Source organism: Cyclopterus lumpus, chromosome 3, assembly GCF_009769545.1.
Source record: "Cyclopterus lumpus isolate fCycLum1 chromosome 3, fCycLum1.pri, whole genome shotgun sequence".
In the NCBI taxonomy this organism is placed as follows: domain Eukaryota; kingdom Metazoa; phylum Chordata; class Actinopteri; order Perciformes; family Cyclopteridae; genus Cyclopterus; species Cyclopterus lumpus.
The window spans coordinates 7,185,957-7,200,043 of NC_046968.1; the positions used below are offsets into that span (position 1 = coordinate 7,185,957).

Consider the following 14,087-nt stretch of genomic DNA (forward strand, 5'->3'; position numbering starts at 1 on the left):
CCACATTTGACACCGTGAACTGGAGAGGCTTCTTATTTCCAGAGGAAGCCATCACCGGTCAAGCATCACTAATGTGTTTATTGTTACTGGAAAGATCAACTTGTTCCCCTCTGGTTATTTCAGAGAGGACATAGCAGGAGTGACAGGGATTGGATGCTCAGTAGTGGACAGATTTCCCCGAGCGGCTCAAGTGAATTGTTTTTAGAGCCGTAACATTATTTTTCCGAAATAATTATTCCACTTTTAACATATGAAATATAAAATAAGACCCCCAAGATTGATAGTCACTAAATCACTACATTGTTGTCTGAAGTTGTTTTGTGTCTTTCTTTTAGTTGTTTTACATCTTATAGTGGTCGTTTATTTGTCTTTTTCGTTGTTTTGTGTCTCATTGTAATCATTTTGCGTCCCTTTGTCGTCATTTTGCTGTTATTTTGCATCTCTTTTTAGCTGTTTTTGCATCCGTTTGACATTTGAATGACTGTCCAACAAGAACTGTTCAGGGACATCAAGGCCCCCCGGACCACTTGATTACTGGTGCAGTAATCCATCCACGTGTCTCAGCTTATCACCCATGATATGTGCACAAGCACTTGTACAACATGCACAGAGAGGTGACAGCCAACTGCCAAGGCTTTATGTCTTGAGGTAGACTGATGAGCTGTGTCCTGAGGTTGCACTGTCTGGCTGGATGCCTTCGGGGTCACTCATGGACCGTCATTTTGATAGAATACTGAGTGGCTATGTGTGTAAGACAGAGAGAATGTGTGAGTGTTCTCCTTTAAGCTGCCACTTAAATGGAAGCATGGGGAAAAATAGCAAACAATCAAATATTCAACAACCTTGTAACTCTCTCCGGTTCCATATTTCCTTCTGCAGGTAATTGGTTGAAACTGTAGACTTATGTGAGCATCATAGTATGCGGAGCCTTGATGTTATTGCGTATCATATCTCAGTCAGAACACAAAGACGCACATTTGAGAGGAATTTAACAAGAACCTTCCAAGGCTTCCCAGCTCTCGTTGCACTAAACCGCAGAAAGTAGATGTTTATTGATTCGCCCGCAGAATTGTACAGGTGTATAGCTTTTTATTCCTTTTTGTATTGTGTTGTAATGAAAAGATTCTTCTGCCAAACACTGACACTGTCACCTGCATCTATTCAGTAGTCCATTTTTTTTAATTATTACTAGTGCTGCACCGGCTCATGTAGGCCTACCAAAGTAAAATGTAAGACGTTGTTAAGACAGATCCAAGAGGTCTATCGCCATTGGTTGCCCACAACAACAAAAAACCTCCCCTAAAAAGCCAGATTTTTGAAAGCATTTTGGTGTGAATTATTTGAGGTATTGTCAGATCCGGATGATGCCCGACCCCTCCTGCCACGATGACCACAAATAACAATATTTTCAAGCTATAAAAAGTACACATTACATTTTCATATTCATGTGCGTTCTCATAGTACAATATGAAGTGGAACTGGTGGAGCGGGTTGGAGATAAAACACAGCTCGGTGAATTTAATATCATTGTGTTGAAGAGCATGAGTTGTTATATCAGCTGTTAATCACCGACAATTGCTACCAAAAAAAATAATAGCATTCTTTTCTCTATTCAGCTTAGCAAAAAAAATCTTAACGATCACCTCTTTGATGTGAAATAAAACCTTGAACACAAGCAAAGTCTTTAAACCTTTTTTTTTTTTTGAGGACATGATAGTGCGTTTTATTTTATTTGTTCGCTCGTCATTGTGCACCTCAGTGTGTGTGTGTTTTACTCCTCAAAACAAGACGCCTTCACTCACTCTCCACCGTGTTAACCATTTATCTGTGTTCTTGCAAAAAAAACAACAACAAAAAAACATTGTTATTTTGACACCTGGCTAAATATCACCGCGGCTGAATCCCATTCCAGCTGTGAGCCTGGCTCCTTTGCCGCGTGTGTAATTTCCTCCTGTCAGACTCCTTCGTCAACACGGAAATGCTAATTCCTCCCGAGCTCTAATTAGCAGGAGGACTCAGGTGGAGAAGTGTCACACACATGATTCAGCTTAACCTTTTGCTTTGATTTCCCTCAAGCCTTGTTTCTGGTATTCACAGGAAAACAACTCGGTTTGCCCCTGTGGCTCTGAAGCTATGTCGTCTCGCTCTGTATCAAGTTCCAAGCTGTGCTCTTCACCTGCTTCAAGTACATATCCTCCTACGTATTTATACCCATACATCACATTCTTACGTGGTTGAAGTGTCCCCATGCTCTGGATGGGGCACGGGTTCGCCTCTCGTCACAGGCCTGCAATTAGCGCTTGATTCGTCATGAACGGATATATATATATATATATATGTATATATATATATATATATATATATATAGTGTAGGGAAATTTGAAAAGCGTTGTCACTGAAGATAATATCCAGGGTTGCTCGGGTGGACTACAGCCACTGACATGCAGAATCACACTTTCTTGCGTCATTACTCATATCTCCTGCATCTGTTATGTAAATATGTTGCACCAGATGTCCAGTCGCCACCTGCGGTATAGATGTTGTCAGTGGTGCACCTGAAATATGAATACTAAATACTCAGCTTCTCACCACTTGTAATCATTTTTATTGCAAAGCTTTGCAGCCAGCCAGCGAGGTTGTCATCAGCGTGTCAGTGTATAATCAGTGAATGTTGGGGTGTTCTCCTGCCCCCCCCCCCCCCCCCCGGTTTAAAGCAGGTATACACTGACATTGTGTTTTTGAGAAAAGCACCTTTTTCCTTCGCGAACCTTTAAATATCAGGCTGTCTTCAAAATGTTGAAATTTACATTTAATAATAGCTGTAGAGTTTCCAGCCAGACTCCGAGTGTGCGCTAATGTCGCCTGACTTTATACCAGTCCAATTCACTTTTAAGCTCGGCTTTCAATAGGAAACAATTAGGATGTTTTAATGAATCAGTTATACTCCTCGGGGATACAAGGCTACGTTTTGGATGCAAAAGTAGGCACTCCAGGTGAACATAAACAAAGTAAGTTTAAAAAAAAATAAGCCACAGTAAAGCAATCATAGCATCACAAACCTGTTACAAAGAGGTCAAAGGTCAGAGAATCTAGACAGCATAGGGCGATAAAACAAAATGCATGATAAAGAACTGTCAGATAGAGAAATAAAAAATTAACATAGATCTACAAATGTCAGGTTTTAGTTATTTTATTACTGTAAACTGGAAGAAAACTTCTATCTCAACTGTGCATCTCAACCTAATCCCAGTAATTACTGTCCCTCAGCTGATGGGACTTCCTGGACAAGGAAGCTGAGAGGCTGTTCATAGCTTTTATGTCCCTAAAAAATGTCCAAAATGTATATGAAAATGGGACTTTCTTCGGGAGAAGAACGCTTTATTTTAACTGTACAGTGAAGCATTTAGTGGAAAAATGACAGCGGCTTAAATTTGTGGCTGCAAATTTGGCAGCTCTGAACACGACGTCTTTGCTGAAGCAACTGAAATGCTTCGTGTCACGCAACGATCACAGTCCAGCAAGCGGATGGGGATGTATCAGAAGTAGACACATTGAGCTAATTTCTCATGATTGTGATAATTGTCACGAAATCTCATAATAGAGATTCTTATCAGATGCTATTAAAGCTAATTATACTATTTATACTCGCCTGATTAGGTACATCCTTGAGGCTCACTTTCAGGGCCGCGAAGTGATCGCAGCTTCAGATAGAGAACGCGGTCACGAGCAGAATGCACACATTACGAAAAGATCACAACGGTCATCTCGACATGCTGCCAGGTGTCCCGTGCGTACGGACGCTTCACTCCCCGGCCGCTCGATTCCCAACCGCCGCTCACACTTCAATCCGTTTCTTGAAAAGAACACAAAAAAAAAAGAGAAATTCCAAACTTCTCCTCTCCACAATAACAGCCAACCGGCCCACCTCACTCCCCCTTTTTTTTTTTTTGGAGAGTGACTTTAAAACGAGGATGAACCCTGAGCTCGGCTAGTGAAATCGCCCCCCCCCCCCCCCCCCCCCGAAATCTCGTCACGGTGGAGGAACGGAGCGGTTCATTACCGGCAGGGCTGAGGCGCTCTCTCCGATCAGCCCTCTAATATCGCTGTGATCCCCTTCCCTTTTCTTACCTAATTGAATTCTCTAGGAGAGATGCCCCTCAGCTGCAGATTTATCATATCCTGAAATTGGAGGAGACGAGCTGCATGAAGGACGTGAGCGGAACATTTAATCCACTCGTGGTGCTGTAAACCGAGCTCCGCGGTCCCCTGCCAGCACTCGACTTTATCCCACAGTGACCACCGGCCTTCGGAGAGAGGAGTCTTTATTCCACGTTGCCCAGGACGAACAGGAGCCGCGGCAGGAGGTGCACGCACCCCGTATCAAATATGCTGCCTGTCATGTACAGTATGACCACCGCTCGCAACAGATGGCGTCGTAATCTGTAATCAAAGCCCCTTTAAATGCAGCTCACTTGGACAATCTCTCTCTCTCTACATCCAATCTCCCGTTCTCCTCACCTGTAACTTTCCGTCTCCTTTTACTCCTCTTTCCTCGCCCGCGTTGTCGCGCTGGAAGGTTTTGACACCAAAGATAAGATAACCGGGAGGATTGTTTTTCTCAAAGCCACTTCGTCAGGAAAGGCGGGTCGAAAACGTGGGACGCGGTGCCTTGTTGACATAAAGATGGAGTGCCGATGAGTGGTGTGAATCATACAGAGGAGGCAGCTGCGGAGGACAGTTGTTGCACACCGTAGAAATCGGCACAGGGTTATTCAAATGCTCAGATCACATGACTCACGCTCGCTCGTTATTGTTACTTTAATCTACGACAGGAAGATCCTGCGACCGTATGCGGACACGTCGTTTCGTGAGTGAGTGTGCACCTCTGTGTCTGTCCACCGCTAAGACGGCGTTCTGCTGTCTTGTGTGGTATCCTATATCCTATCCTGTATGATTCAATAATATATAATTGCCTTTCCTATTATATTAAAAGCCTATTTATTCTCATCTATCCTATCCAATCATTTGCCCTATCATGTGTCTTATCTTTTCCTATCCCATCTTAAGGAAGCATCCCGTATAGCCTATTCAACCCTCGATTCTAAATCTCTCCTATCCATTCCTATTTCCTGTCCAATCCTGTATTTAATGCGATACAGTAGCCTCTCCTGCCCTATCTTGTAGCTTATTCTATGCTATATTGTATACCATCATATCCTATTCTATTTTCTTACATATCCTACCCCATCCAATTGTATATCCCATCCTATTTGTAGCTCAGCACATCAAATCCTATCTCACGGGTTGGCAACTTAAAACACTCGTGCAAATGGCGCCATAGAAACAGGTGCTCAAGGGACTTTTTGGGAATTGATGATGTGCCAACTCATCGGCATGCCAAGTTACCTTTTTCACAGCCTTTGGTAGTTACGTGTGAGGCCACGCCCTTCTCCGCCTCAGATTGGCGAGGACTCGTTCCTTCTTAAATGTATTGCTGATGAACAAGATGGGTGGAAGGTTGGTAGGGTTTGTGACTTTAACTCACATGTGCATGTGGTCATAAGGATGGCAGCCCTCTTGTATTGTGCTCTCATGTATCCTGATTGTGGTACAAATAATTTAAAAAAAATGATGTTTCTATGCACGTTGCCTATATGGATGGAATATAATTACAGATCTGGTGGAGTTTTAACTTTTTATGTGGTGTCGTTATTAAACTTAATGTGGATATAGCACTAACAAGAAAATGAAAAACAAAATGGCACTTCATATAAAAAACATTTTCTTATCTGGTCCTGTGCTGTTTTGTATCTCCTCACTGTACAATGCCTTTCCCAGTATTACCAGAACTATGCCATTTATATGTATACTGTATCTTTATAGTATGAGATTGTGTCTCGTGCGTGAGGAGAATTGCCAAGTTTGAAGGAGAGCCGACTCATAATTATGCATGCCTCCAGATGGGATATACTTTAAGTAAATTCCATATCTCCGTGCTCCCACATTTGCATGCAGTATATGGCCTCTCTGGCAGAAATCCAATGCTATAGGATCACTTATTTGATTAAACATAATCATGCTCAGTAGGACAGTGGAGCTCTAACAAGGGTTGAGGTAGAACTGCTGTCGGAGGCAGAAAGCTTTGTGAATCAGGATTGAGTGGGAAGAGCTTCCTCATATAGCTTCTCATAGTCAGCCTTACATCTATACCTGTAATTATAATCATCGGGATTCTTTACATGTTTAAATGCGTTTCCTGTCTCATCTTACATTTGATATTTCCTCAGTGTTTTGTTCATTCACGATTGGTTTCACTCTTTCAACCTTCTCATTTGTGGTTGTTTCAACTATGATTCTTTGTATAATTTGGTAACTGACGGCCCCTGAAATCAGTATTTTGACTCAAATTAATAAAAAAATTGTTGGAACACCTTGGAATTTCACCAGCCGATTCCAAAATGATTCATCCACTCATTTAAAACTAAATGAAATGCTTAATGGCAGAATTGTACATTCACTTTTTGTTAGCTAAAGCTTAAGCCCAAGAGACAGCTATTCCAATGCTGAGTTTAAAACTGCCGATGTCGCCCCCGAGTGGCCAAAAAATCCTCTTCTTTTTTTCGAGATGCATTTTTTCCCTTCTTCTTACTGACGTGATTCAGAGCATTTTAATGGTGCGATGACAACTGTGGGTCGACAGTGTTGACGCACTCTGGTGGAGGTACGGAAGCGTCGAGAGTGACATGCGTTGATGCGCAGATCCATCGCCTTCGGAGCCGCCGCTGAGTAACTCCCCGAATCTCCGAGTGGATCATAGCCCGATGACACTTTGGCAAAATGGCACACTAATTATAGTCATTTTCATTTTGGGCAGAAAGGCATGAGCTTAGTCATGTGTGAAGTGTTGATACCTTTCAGAGCGCGGACCGATGCTCCCGTGACGTTTAGCTCTGCCAAATCTCGGATCTCTGCGGATTGGCCGAGCCTGTAGCGAACAGGGACACTCAGAGGCTTAGGTAGTTTCCCACCCGGGGCTGTGATCGGCAAACCGGTGACACGGAACAGTCCGGGAGCAGCCGCGGGACGAACAATAAACAACAATACTCTGGGCTGATGGCTCTGGCGCGGCTTCAGAGCGGCGTTGGCGCTCACGCATGCAGGAAGTGAACAGAATGGTCAATTTACTGAAAGTTGTTTTCACTCTAAAGAGCTGCACCAAGAATAATTCAATCACCGGAGACTTTACTGTGAATCATTAAGTGTCTGGGTTTCGTAGCTTATTATATTCACACACACACACACACACACACACACACACACACACTCTACGACAACAGCCATGCGGCCATAGTACTGTCTAAAATAATCAAATCCCTGTTCACAAAATGAGTGGTCAAACAGTGTGTGTGTGTGTGTGTGTCTTGTCTAAACAATTTGAGATAATAACCACTGTGTTGCTGTAATATTATTATTAGAATCTGCTAAATGACTTCAACTTCACCACCATCGCCACGGCCTCACAGTAACTACCCACACAGTCTCTGTAGTGCTGCTCGGTGTTTTAGCCCAAATAATGTCCAGGTCCACTGAGTTCAGCACTTAGTACAAGCAACTATTTGGTTGATTGGTCCATATTCCGATAACTAAAGCAATCAATTTGTCCTGAACTGTACTCTCTCTCTCTCTCTCTCTCTCTCCATTTATCTATCCCCATGGATTTTCAGATGCTGTTGCTGTGAAAAAAAAAAATTGGGCCCCATCTTCAGCGCTGAATCCATCTCGGGGAATCGTTTTTAATAAAGCTGTAATTTGGTCAATTCAGCCTGTCACTTTAATATCGATATCATATTCTCCAGCTCTGCTGTTAATGTAATTGAGACAAATTGTCACAATTTGCCCCGTTTTCATATTTTTTTTTGGAGAGGAGCAGTGCGCCCATACGACTCCTTGACGCTTCCATCTGCCGACAGGAACAACGAGCCACAAAAAATATATATATAATTCCAAACTTTATTCATCAAAGGAAGAGCAACTGGGCGTGCATGCTCATGCTTATGTCTTGTGACCAAGCTAGGGAGGAAAATAAGAGAGGAAAGTGAAGCTACCGGTTCCTTATTCCACTTCATCCTTCATGTAAACAGCACCTGCTGTTTGAGTGCTCTTGCAAGGCAGTAGAGCTTTTCAGTGTGTGTCTCTCTATCAGCACGAAGCAGGGCGGGGCTCCAGCTACCCTCTGAAAAAAAAGAAAGAAAAAGTACAACGTTGGTTTTGTATATTAACCCTGCTGGATGCCGTTTTATCAATCAGATTCTGACCAACAAATGGAAGGCGGATATCATTTCATAGGCCTATACATTTAGGAAGGAGGCCTGTGCATCTGTTTGCCTTTCGCATCGAGGTAACAGGAGTGGGCTTGTCTCCGTGAGAAACCATATAGATTGTGATACTTGCTTTTAATATTTACAAGCTTTTGAATGCCAAATGTCCCTGAGGATTATTCTGGGGGATGATCAGTTCCAGCCTACCAGTTATGGGTAAATGTTGAAGGAAACAGCTCCCTTTCTTCTGCGTTTCATCATCGCTTCTTCCACCGTTTTAATGCGACCTCATCTTCACAAGGCAGCATGCAAAAAATAAAAAACCCAGGTTATCTTATTGATGTGAGGCGTGTGCTTTAATCTAGAGGAGTGCTACTTCACCCCGCTCATCTGCACACTGAAGTGTTTGGGCTCGTGGAAGACTGCTGCTCAGTAAACAGAGAGGGAGGCAGGATGGAGATCAATAACCCAGAAACACACCAGAGACATTCTATTTTATTAAACATTTTCCCATTAAGGCAGCGGTGCGAGCGTTGTAGATCATCGCAACAAAGTCGTAAATCACAGACAAGCAGCGGTATTGAGCGGAATCAGAGGAGATTACCGAGAAACAGAAGATACTTTGTGTTTGTGCTACTGGGAGCCTTGTGTATCGTGTCCTTATATTACCACATATTTCCGGCGAGGGAATCGGTTCAGTTCAAATGTGGCATCAAAATCATATTCTGTTGATCACAACACGACCACCACATCTTCGTGACACGGGCGTGGCTCAGTGGGTAATCTCTAGGTTTCTAGCCGTACTCCAGACAGACTGAAGTCCCGTTGGCTTTGAATGTCCCCCTTTGCCACCGTGCCCTCCTGCTGTTCCCATCGGAGCTGTCGATTTGGAGTAAAGTTGGGAAGTGCCTTGCTAAAGGTCTTCTACAAAAACAGAAGCTCATCAATGGCAACACTTCCATTTGAACCCAAAGCACAAAGATCAATTATTATAGATCAATTAAAATCAATGGATTTAATTTAATGTGCAACTTGAAAGGGGACTATTTAGTTAGAGCCATATGAACCATCTGGGGCTCTGAGGAGCTCAGGGAGTGGTCTCCTGCTGGTCCAGAGTCAGGACTAAACACGGGGAGGCTGTGAGACAGGCCTCAACTCTGACATTTAAATCCAGGCTGAAAACAACTGAAAGTATTTTATCTGCACTCTTCGCTTTTAATATAATTAATTAATGATTATTTTTATGTTTTTATGGAATGATTTTATTTGTCTTTTTGTAATTTGATGTAGCTGTAAAGCACTTTGAATTGCCATCTGTACGAATTGTGCTCTATAAATAAACTTACCTTGCTTATTTCAGCAACGGAAAACACAGAGAAATGTCACCTGAATTTGCATTTCTGAAATCTTTTTCAGCGTCTTTCCGCTCATTGTTTTGCAATAACAGCCCACAGCTTTACACTTATTTAACTTTACGGTTTAGTCGTTCACTCAGTTGCGAATATTACGTGAATAAAGTGGCGTAATTAAGTTTTTCTGAACGAGGAAGATTTTTCTGAATTTTCCACGTTGCAAATAAAGGCTGAACGATAGCAAAGAGCTTCTTATTTCGTTTTTTTTATCCAGCTTCCTTTCGAATTCTGCCTTTGTACTGTTATTTGTTGTTTTCACCTATTAAGCCACGAACACCCCCCCTCCACCCCCTCCCTTTTTTTCTGTTGCTCATATTCACAGAGGCTCAGAACAAGATAGCAGGTAGGGGTCCAGTGCGGTGCCCAGGGCCGCTTCAACACAACAGATGGCTGTTGCTGGGATCGAATCTGTCACCAGGGTGTTCTCCTCGAGCACTGAGCCACACCGCCACCCAGTTCAGATTGTACTTTGTTGGAGGCCATTTTCTAAAGCAGATGGATGGTGGCTTTAATTCCATAGGCTGGTATGCTAGAGATCAAGCTGTACAATTTGTTCTGAGAAGAAAGTCCTCTTGGAAAACGGAGTTGTTATGAAATACTTTGAAGAGAACAAATAATTAAAGACAGACGGGAGAGAGAAGAGGCAGAAATAAGAGACCCATTCTAATCGTGTTGTCGAGAGAGAGAGAGAGAGAGAGGGACAAAAAACCTTGCATCCAAATCTTCTTCTTCATCTGTGTAATATTCGTTTTGACAAAGCAGCGATTTAAGACCGCTGCGCCGTGTCACTCATTGTAAAGCGCGCCGACGGGAGCGTGGACTCGAAACGCCCCGAGACGCAGCATTTTGAGCCGCTCCGTTATTTTCCAAAACGACGTCGACTTTCATTCCGGTGCCATTTTTCTTTTTTTTATTCCGTGGATTGAATGCCCCTGTATAATCAAAGCATCTTTGTTATTCGTATCCATCTTTTCACAGCAGCCTGATCCACATGCATATTCAATGTGCCGCGGACAATCAGACGCTCCGAGCAGACAACATGCTCGGGTCCGCGGGGAGGTTGTTCCCCGCTCCCTCTGTGCGGTTTGTTGACGGCAGCTTGATGGAAACGGGGATGGCGCTAAATTTGATCACAGAGCATAAAGCGGCGCTGCAAATGAAAACATTTTGTGCTGACATAAATTAGACTTCCTTCTTTCCAATATCACAATATTGCATCAGTATCTTACGAGGGCATACAATATTGTTGAAATGATGTCCCGCTGATGCAAGCCGATCATATTGCCTTTTGTGTATTTAATCAATGTGGATGACAAATTCCTGTCGAAAGGTTCCCAACGAGGACAGAAACACTATAAAGCTGTCAGCTGGTGCCGCGCATCGAGTTACCCTGAACAAGCGTGGAGACAAACAACGGCTAATATCTGAACACGGTTCAGTGCACGTTAGCTCTTTCATTAGGATAGAATTATGCTCAGATGTTTCCTACTTGCCTAGCTTTTTTTTTTTTTTGTCATGCGCAATCCTCCAGAGGACACGATTCAAAGAAACGTGTCACGTTGAAGTGGTTCGAGCGCGCTGCTGCTATGTCACCTGTCACGTACGTCAGTAAAAAAAACACTGAAGTTGAGATTATGTTCATGAATGACCAACAATTTGACCATTTCCACGGTCATATTGTGCACCTGTGACAAAATACCGTGCATGCTCACCTATGCCAGTACCACTATATCCACATTTTAACTATCACATAATATCCGTCCATCAAACAAACAACAACTTGGTGACAAGGGAGGTGCTACAGTCTAAGCCTGCCTACTTTTTAGCTGTCCAATGAAATGCAGAGGATTTGATTTAAATCCCTCTTGTAACTCGGCAGCCCTAAAATATTCTGTTTCACTGGAATTTAACATTCTGCGCCGGAGCTGTTTCAGCTGAAATCCCATAAAAAAACATTCAGGCTTGTGGCATTTCCAGAGAATCACATGGTGAAAAATATATAGGAATTCTCAAAACACTTGTTACATATGGACCCCTATTTGGCCCAAAGATACAAGATACATCAATCTGGGACAGAGAGTTGATGACACTCAGTTCTTCAGCAAATGGAAAGAAGTTGATTGAATGTTTAATTACCTATAAGCTCTAATGAGAGGGATAGCTGAGTCTTTTTCTAGATATTCAATAAACTTGTTTCGTAGTTTTTTTCACCCAGCTTTGAAATACTCATTACCTTATTTCTTTTTGCGAACCTTTTGTTGAGTGCTTTTATTTTGACATGCCTGTATGTGAGGAACAACATCCATTGGAGGCCGGCCAAACGTGTGTCCAGTCCTAATTAGATAATTGACCAGGATTCAGTCATAATGTGGTGTGTGCATAAGCTGCATGTGTTCACGCTCTCAGGCTCTTTGCCTTAATGTTTTTATTCAAAGAGGTGCAGCCTCTTCCAGTCCGTCAGCTCTTGTTGCTCTCATTGCTGTCTTTTAATTTGACTGGAGTCTTGACTTAATTTACACCCGTGACAAACTTCAACCTGTTTAGGGGAACGAATGCGTTGCTAGAATTGATCCAAAATGTGATTGAGAATATGGAAGTAAATAGTTTAAACACGTGTCACTTCACCCACTCTCAAAGGCACAGGCCGTGAGCGTTCAAGTTTATCAACTGGATATTTACTGCGGTTGACTTCTCCTCTGAAGTCTTGTCCAGAATCAATGATTCACAAACGGATTCACAAGAGAAATGTGGTTTGCCCACCTGGAAATGCTCAAAATGCCAAAACACTTATTATTTGGACTTTAACTTGTGGTTCAATATAACCTCGCCAATGTTGCCAGTTTAATGGAAATATAAGACCCCGACATGTGGACTTTCCTCCCAGTCCAGGCCTTACTGCCCGCGTCAGATAGCTATCTGATCAAAACAAATAAATAATTGAAAAGCTAATCGTAATGCATCGAGGCATTTATTTATTTAGGCATCTCAATTTCCTGTGACTCAGCTCACATTATGACCCCAACTGCTGGTTTTCTGGCAAAAGAAACTCATAATTTTAAGACTCATTTGCTGTGAAAAAATCCGTTCTGAAACGACATCACTCGTGTTCTCTTACTGCTAACTGCTCCCACCGGCCAGCCCTCCTAAAAAGAAGAAGAAAAAAGAGAAATAAATATTGGCAACCCAGTAGCCAACAATAAAAATCATGCATGGCCGGGTTCCAGCAGCGCTGGTTACGTTTGGCAGACCTGTATCCTCCTCCCCACCAAAGCACCCCGGGGGGGGGGGGATTCTATTTAACAGACTGCGTCATCGTTGAACACCAGATGCACGAGAGCCAAACTATGTGCGGCGGGACCCGGTTTGCCAAAACCAATCGTGGGAATGTTATCCTCCTGCGGTTGTCTCGAGAATACAAACCGCTGTCTGATTGCAGAACCGATACTGAACGGGGAAGTGCGAGTGCAATCGGAATCTTTCGGCTTAGGCTGCGTTATCGCCATGTGTTTCTATTTGCACGCGTTCAGATTCACGCGTCTCGACGTCGCGCTGTCACGTAAACGCATCAATATGTTGAGCGCCGGTAGTATTAATTTGAAATCTGACATTCAGGATTAGGTTCCCTTCAGCATTTTAATGATATCCCCCCCCCCCACACACACCTCATCCCCATCCCAAACAAAGCCATGAACCCTTTGCCGAGTCTCCTTTTACATCTCCTCATTTCCACCGGCTTAATTGAAACCGGTGTGTTGCCCATTTCATTTGCAAAACTACGACAAACAAATAACTTACTAACGCTATAGTTGTCCTGAAGCGAATTTGAAATTTGAAGGGGCCAGGACGGAGTTGTCCCCGGGGAGCCTGGTGATAGAAGAAGTCCTCTGCGGTATTCATTTGGTCTGACCCCCACCCCGACCCCCACCCTTCAGAACCTGCCTATTGGCAATTAAAGCTATCAGAAGGCAGCAGAGAGCGCTCCGTCATAACTGTTCCAATAATTGCTATTTAAATGGTTATGGATTCAAAAAAGCACTGGCAAAACGCAGCCGACTCGGGATTGACTCCCCCCCCCCCCCCCCCCCCCGTCACATCTCCCGGTTTGTTTTCCTTTCTCCCACCGGATGAGCGGGAGGGCCTCTCATTGACTCTCTCTCTCTCTCTCTCCTTTGTTTGCAGACACATAGAGAACTGGACGGGGCTGCAGACTCTGAGAGACGTCGACATGGAGCTGTACACCGGACTGCAGAGACTGTGAGTGTCCATGCTGATATCAGGGGGGGGGGGGGGGGGGGGGGGGGGGGGGGGGGGGGGGGGGGGGGGGGGGGGGCGTTGATGTAGACACAGATGTGGAGCC

The 14,087-nt window shown here is 43.6% G+C and overlaps 1 protein-coding gene across 4 annotated transcripts in view; it reads left to right on the forward strand.

Moving 5' to 3' along the window:
- ntrk3b (neurotrophic tyrosine kinase, receptor, type 3b) overlaps positions 1-14,087 on the forward strand; it is a 147,697-nt gene that overhangs the window by 11,996 nt on the left and 121,614 nt on the right. For all 4 annotated transcript variants that reach the window (XM_034526554.1, XM_034526546.1, XM_034526528.1 and 1 more), the window contains exon 2: positions 13,910-13,984. In XM_034526554.1, the coding sequence (XP_034382445.1) occupies positions 13,910-13,984 (75 nt within the window). The remainder of the gene's footprint in view (positions 1-13,909; positions 13,985-14,087) is intronic.